The following is a 7,015-nucleotide window of genomic DNA, read 5'->3' on the forward strand; positions in this document are numbered from 1 at the left end:
AACATTGTAAGATGGTGAAAGATGTACCCTTAGGCAGAGATGGGCAGTAATCCGATTACTTTTTTCAAGTAACGAGTAATGTAAGGGATTGCTATTGCAAAAACGGTAATTAGATTACGTTACTTTCTCGTAAGCAAGCTGCATTACTGCGTTACTAAAACCGTGGGGGGTTTTGGGGGGGTTTTCTTTGTTTTTTTTATTTTTGCGAGAATGTCTCATGACAGTTACGTAAGCGAGTGCGACATTCGTGACAACAGCTGTGTGCAGATCAACAATGGATAGAGTATGAGCATGCAGCGTTTAAAGCGTGGAAGTACTGACCTTATTTTGAGTTTGATTCCATAAAGTGACAAAAACATTAGCGTTCGTTGTGTGTGGGAAGAAAACTTCATTTTATAGTGGTAAAAAAAAAACCTAAACTTCCAAGCAAGCACCGAGTGCGCTACCACGTAATGGGAAATTCACAGAGAAACTTGCGGATTCTTCACCTGACCGCTGCGGCACACCTGCACCAGGGTAAACCTCCACCTACCCCACTCCTGCTTTACAGGTGATAATAGAGCAACAAGACCGCTAGTCTTGGATTTTATTTATTTTCTGCTGTGTTTTACTTGCATCAATTTGAAAGAGTGAGTGTAAACACAAAAAATATTTTATTTTATGTGCTGGAATGTGCAGAAAATAAATGTTAAACAAATTTCTTCCAGTCAGAGAATGTTGCATATAATAAAATTTTTGCTTGATGCATAACGTTAAAAGATTAAAACTAATAAAAGTTTTAAAAAGAGACTTTTCCATTTGATTACATTTTGTATGATGGATTATGCAGGAAAAAATAGAATTGGGCTCAAAGATCTATCACTTTATCACCTATTTGGGTTGTAAATCGTGTTTTTAAAAAGTAACTGACTAAGTAATTAATTACTTTTGAAAATAAGTAATCAGTAAAGTAATGGGATTACTTTTTTGGGGAAGTAATTAGTTACTGATTACTTTTTTCAAGTAACTTGACCAGCACTGCCCTTAGGCCCCCTCCTCGGTTCAGAGATGGTCTCTCCCTTTTCATGTAAATTGCCTCCTTTAATCAGTGCTCAAACCAGTGTTCCTCCCTGTCCAGGATGTGTACATCCTCATGGTTGAAAGAGTGGCTACTGGTCTGTAGGTGTGACTAGACTGGAGGCTTGGCCTAACGAGTTAGCTCTTCTACTGTGCCATCCGCTTCACCAGAGGTTGTTTAATATATGATACAATGTAATGGCAATCCTCCTATATTACTCTACTTTGTGCCGGAGGACCAGATCCTAGACACTATTTTAGCGCTGCGTGTTTTAGGGTTTAAAACCCACAGAGATGCAGTGTTTAGAGCAAATGCTTCACAACTGTTGTATTATTGTAAGGTCTACTTTAGAATATAAAGCCTCCTGAGGTAACTGTGTTGTGATTTAGCGCTATATAAATAAAATTGAACTGAATCGATAATCCTGACACATAAGGGATCACTAAGGGTTTTCATTTAAACAGCAGTTGTCCTTCGTCTCTCCTGGATCACCTGGAGCTTTCTTTAGGTGCTTTCCCAGCTTTGACAAATGTCCTGCTGGGATAACCACATTTACTCACGGCCTTTTTGATATGATGTTCCTGGCCACTATGTCTGTGGGCATCTGTGTTCGCTCTGTGTTGTGGCATCCTAATGACACCCAGTTTGTGCTCCAGTTGATGATGATAGTCAAACTTTAAATGCTGATCACTATGCATTGCTTTATGGTACACATCAACTTTTAAAAGTCCCTCATACTGTTAGTTCAAAGAGCAATCACACTTGGTCGCTGCTGAGAGTAGTCCTGTTGCTGAATTTGGGGTCATGCTGTAATCTCTCCGTGGCTGGAACGCCAGTGAAGAGAGATGTAACATCATACGAGACCATTGTTTCATCTGCTTCCATAATGATCTCTCATCTTTTCAACAAAATCCAAGGTAAGTTCCTTCCTCTCCTCCACACTGATGTTGGATGCTGGGTGCTTTGCACTGCTAAGACAGGCTGAAACTTCCATCCACAGTTGCTTTGTTTCCACGTCTGCAATGTTGTTGTTTCGAATTGCTGTTTCTGTGACACAATATTTTGTGTTCATTTTGTATTTTTGATTTTTTATATTATATTGAAAATATGTTAGTCTTGTGTTGGTATTATCAGTTAGGATTTAGCTGAGTGCTATTCTAGTTTAGGTTTTCATCTATATCCCTTTGTGTGAGTCTGCTCTTGTCCTCTGTGTCAGTATTACTTGTATTTCTTGTCTGTGTGTTTCATGTTATCAAGCCCATATTGTCATGTCTACAAGTATATTCTTATCTGGATGATTGACAACGCATCAAAGACAACATGACAATATGTTGTTTTTTTTAAATAAACTTATGATATGAGTATATGGTTACTCTAAACTGCTGTTATCTTTCTAATTATAACTTAATCATATGAAACCAAAAAACAATTTTTTTTTTTTACATTTTGCAAATGACAAACACTGACACTGTATGAGAAATACTTTTTATGCAAAGTCACATCACAGAGCTAAAACATTGCATACCCTGTCCATTCTTTCTCAACAAAGCAAGTCACATTTCACAAGTTCAGTTTGTTTTTTTGTTTTGTTTTGTTTTTTTAAAGCAAGCAAAGTGTTTCTTAACTATATCTATTGAATTTGAAAAGTTTTACAGTACATAATGGCATGACAATTAGTTTCACTGTACAATGTTTGCAGTAATTTAAATTGAAAGGTGAGCAGAAAGATTCCTCAAAAATATAGTATTGTGACCCTGTTTTCAATGTCTTGACCACCAGTGAGGAAACTGAATGAGTGATATTAGACACAGCAAGCTGTTTTTGTTCGATCAATCAAATGTAGTAGAATGGACATTACTACGTACCATGTTCACTCCTAAAACTATCCGGAGGGTCTATAGATTTCATATAAATTAAATGTACAACTACATATGTGATCTTTTTTACTCTGGTAGGGTTGCGCCTGCATCAGTCCCAGGACTCGGACCATCTGCAGCATTTTCATTTATCATCTGTTTGTATTTGCTCTTGAAGAATCCAGCCTAGGAGTGCAAAAAAAGCCCCACACATAAATGTAACAATCATGCATTAAAAATGAACAAAAATAATCAAGGTATATGAGTAAATATAATAACCATTAAACTATTTTCAACAGGATATGTTCTCTAAAACCTTTATAACGGATTAGTTGAAAAAGTGTAAGAAGAGTCTTTCACCTTATACAGGCCAGCTGTGAGTAAGGCCAGAAAAGCCAACCCTCCCAGACATCCTCCAACGATCTCTTTGGTGAAATCTGGCTCAGGGTAAACTTCTACCTCTGCCTCAATCTGAGAGATGAAGTGACAGGATGTTGATACCAATGAAACTCTTAATAAGTCAAACAAGAGAAAATAATGTGTACACACCTTGCGAACAGGAGAATTGATGTCAGACCCTGTTGAAAAGTAGATGTACTGGGTTTTGTCGTACTCCAGACTGGCTGTGCTGGTCAAGAGGTATTTAGCAGATTGAAGTCCAATCTAAGAGAAAAAGTAAAGCTTAAAGATTTAACAGTTGTAAAAAAATAAATAAATAAATCTTTCATTAAACCCCAAAATCCCTCCAGTTACCTGCTGTATCCATCGTGAACTAATGTTGGCAGAGATTTTATACGTCGTACTCTGCAGTCTTTCCAGGAACGTGTTGCACTTGAACACTCTGCACATGGCTACAGAGCAGTCCTGTGATTTAAAGAAGAGAAGATGCAACACAAGCTGTGAGCCAGTGTAATGTGCTTTTTGTTTGTTTGTTTAAATCTACAATTAGGTTAAATTTGAACAGGTAAAGTGCAGATGCATACTTACCACCACTTTATCCTTTTGTATCTTTGGAACAAAATCTCTGACACTTGGTTCTTCGTCATTTCTTTTCTGACAGTCTGGAATCTGACATATGTTTGATTTAAGTTTTATTGGTCTTAATTTTACCATATGCATCCATCCACAATAAAATTTAAACTATTTGTAGTTTCAGCAGCTAAAACATATATTACATAAATATTACCTGTAGGCTGCTCAAATCCACCCAAATGTCTTTTTCACCAAGCCTCACTGGAACCCTGATCACCACAGTGAAATTAAGTGCTCTGATATCATTTGTGACCTAAATGAATGAAGAAAAGGACAAAATGAATTAGAGTTAGGTCTAAATCATACAATAAACTTTTAAAGAGGATAGTTATATTTTACCTTAACGGACTGTTGGACTGGTTTCTTCAAGTCGTTCTTCCCAAATGTGAAATTGTTATAGCTGAGTGAGCTAAACAGACATTTTTTGAGGTTTAAATATACATTATGTAATAGAACATTTGTTACTGTGTGATTTCTTTTGTTACAAACATAACAACACACACCTTTCAAATGTCATAAAAATGCTGTATTTTACATCAATCGATTTATTTTTGTAGAGTTCACTTGTAGGTGCATGCTCCTGATTTCCACTGAAAGAGAAAAGAAAAAAAATCTGTCCTGTATCTGGTGCTGTTGCATAAATTAAGAGTATCTGTACCAAAGCAACAGTACCTGGTGGCATTTGCAGTGACAAAGATCTTTCTCGCAAGTCGACTGTTGGTGTCAATCCCATAGGAGACAATGAAGAAAGCCTTAATTGAAATAAAGGAGAGAAATCTTGATTCCCTCACATCTTTTTACTAAACTGTGCAGAAGTGAGAAGAGAAAATTGCATCAAAAAGCAAACCTTAGTTTTGCTCTTGAAAATTGGCTTGTCAATAGTGCAGTCTGTCCTTCCTCGTGATAAACCATCTTCACTGTCCAAGGAGTTGCACTCAATTCGTCCCTTTATTAGGAATAAAATGACTGCTGAATGGATTGGAAGAGCTGCAGATCAGTGATGAACTAAAACAGACTCGATCCTGATGCTTTACCTGCTGAATCGTAAACTTCCTGTAGGAGAGTCCAGCTGGGTACGTGAGAATAACACGACTGTTGTAGGAGTTTTCTCCTCTGTTCTCCACTGTGACTGTGACATTCAAAAGCTCTTCAATACCCACTTTAACCTCTGAGGATCTGGCAAAGTACAAAGCCCGATGAGAACAAGGCAAAACAAGACAAGACTAGAACCATACTAATGTCACAGTATATCAAATATAATGCACTTTGAGCTTTGATAAACCATGTTATTTTTCTGCTCAAACAGTAAGGTAAATGGCTTTGCTAAGATACTGATGCTAAATGTAAAACAACAAAAAAACAAAAACATCCATCCCTTCTTGCTGAGTTGACATTCTAATACTTGCTGGTTACCCATAGGGAAAAGAAAACTTTTAAAAGACTTGCATGAGATGTGGCCTACTATAGTGAATCATAAAAGGCTTATGTGATTTACTATATGAAGTAGGCCACATCTCATGCAAGTCTTTTAAAAGTTTTTTCTATTTCTTTTCCATATGGGTAGCACAAAAAACAACAGCGTCATCAGTTTCAAAAATATTAATAATGGTTGTATAAGGACAAGTTAAGTGACATTAAGTACAACTTGAAAATAACAACACATTTGAAGAAAACAAGACGCACAAGCAAAGCTTAGGTTTTGTAACTGTGCCTCACCTGGTGAAGTTGAAATCCACTTTCAGGTTATCAACGCATTTGTTATCAGTGCCGCAGTTGATCTCAAAATTTAACTGTGGAAGAGAGCATGATGGAAAAGTACACATTATAAATTATTTAAAGACTAAATAAGTGGTTTTATGGTGATCCAATGTGCTACCACATGTAAGTCTACAGGCAATAAAATCAACAAAATAAAACTTTACAAAGACAGAAAATACAGTTAATATATACACACAAAAAACACAGTTAATAACTGCAACCCTGCACAAATTAAAAGGACTTTGAGTCTGTTTTGAATGTAAACACAGAGCCACAGTAACAGAAACCCCTCCCTTTAGCACACTTCTAATCTAATGGTGGGAACAGTTCAAAAAGCTGCACCTGACCTGATGTGAGGTTTTTTGAGAGATTGGGGAAGCAGTTGTTCTGGAGTTTTATGAACCAAAAGAAGGATTTTTAATTAAATTTTTATTTATAAAGGATGAGAGCATGATGGTAAAGTGTAAAATGCATCCTGGACAGAAACAACTGCATTATGCTGCTAACACAACTTCAGCTCTTTGCAATCACCTGCACAGACAACATGCTGATACAAGTATTCCGAGTGATGTTAGCTGAGTGAATGTCGACCTCAGGCCAGCAGCAAGACCCTGAACTTCAACATGTAACAAACTGATAAGGTGTCAGGCTGTATCCCCTGCTTCTACCTGTTCATGTTTCTAAAGTAGAATCACCGTGGCGATAGCTTGAAAGTCTCTTTTTGCAGGTTTCATATTTGCTTTTTGCTGTCAGCTTTGTATTCATACATAAATACTAAGAGGAAGGTCATATGTGTGACTTAAAAACACATTTTTTTTTTCTATTTGATATTTATTTCTGAACAGGTAGAGGGCCTTCATGGGCTCAGCTTAAAACATGCCGTCACTGCACTAATGGTGACTCATTTACTTCAAGTACTTGCACAGAAGTCGCTCAAAGAAGTATCAGTCAGTTGCATGCCTACAATAAAATTGATTCAGTAAAGTTAAGAGCAAACCTAAAAGTTTCTCATAACTTCGTAAAAACTAGCCTCAGTTGGTCAGCTAATAGGGTTTTTAAAGGTTTACTTACAGGATGAATGGTTGTTGTTTGGGCCTGCGGGGCAAGACTTGGTCTGAGGTTGGTGTTTGAGGCCGAACCATCAAACGTGAATTTGAGCTCATTGGAAAGTTGGTTGAGAGCGTCTTCGGGGCAAGCCTGCAAGAAGAGGTTTAGGTTCAATGTTGGAGGAGTCTTAAAAGTAAAATTAATTAAACAAAATCTTAAGTTTAATGACTTTTAAGGACTTTTTTTAAGATTGCTATTAGATCTT

The 7,015-nt window shown here is 36.9% G+C and overlaps 1 protein-coding gene across 1 annotated transcript in view; it reads right to left on the minus strand.

Moving 5' to 3' along the window:
• Nucleotides 1–2,530: 2,530 nt before the first annotated feature.
• LOC102313665 (integrin alpha-M) overlaps nucleotides 2,531–7,015 on the minus strand; it is a 12,354-nt gene continuing 7,869 nt past the window's right edge. The window contains exons 13-25 of the mRNA XM_042217068.1: nucleotides 6,775–6,978; nucleotides 5,662–5,735; nucleotides 4,980–5,121; nucleotides 4,793–4,891; nucleotides 4,618–4,697; nucleotides 4,449–4,535; nucleotides 4,285–4,354; nucleotides 4,100–4,198; nucleotides 3,901–3,981; nucleotides 3,667–3,777; nucleotides 3,463–3,576; nucleotides 3,274–3,384; nucleotides 2,531–3,099 (exon numbers count right to left, since the gene is read on the minus strand). Coding sequence (XP_042073002.1) covers nucleotides 3,001–3,099; nucleotides 3,274–3,384; nucleotides 3,463–3,576; nucleotides 3,667–3,777; nucleotides 3,901–3,981; nucleotides 4,100–4,198; nucleotides 4,285–4,354; nucleotides 4,449–4,535; nucleotides 4,618–4,697; nucleotides 4,793–4,891; nucleotides 4,980–5,121; nucleotides 5,662–5,735; nucleotides 6,775–6,978 — 1,371 coding nt within the window. The 3' untranslated portion in view covers nucleotides 2,531–3,000. The remainder of the gene's footprint in view (nucleotides 3,100–3,273; nucleotides 3,385–3,462; nucleotides 3,577–3,666; nucleotides 3,778–3,900; nucleotides 3,982–4,099; nucleotides 4,199–4,284; nucleotides 4,355–4,448; nucleotides 4,536–4,617; nucleotides 4,698–4,792; nucleotides 4,892–4,979; nucleotides 5,122–5,661; nucleotides 5,736–6,774; nucleotides 6,979–7,015) is intronic.

The sequence above is a fragment of the Haplochromis burtoni genome, unplaced genomic scaffold (assembly GCF_018398535.1).
Source record: "Haplochromis burtoni strain Fernald_Lab_line unplaced genomic scaffold, NCSU_Asbu1 Contig_1569, whole genome shotgun sequence".
In the NCBI taxonomy this organism is placed as follows: Eukaryota; Metazoa; Chordata; class Actinopteri; order Cichliformes; family Cichlidae; genus Haplochromis; species Haplochromis burtoni.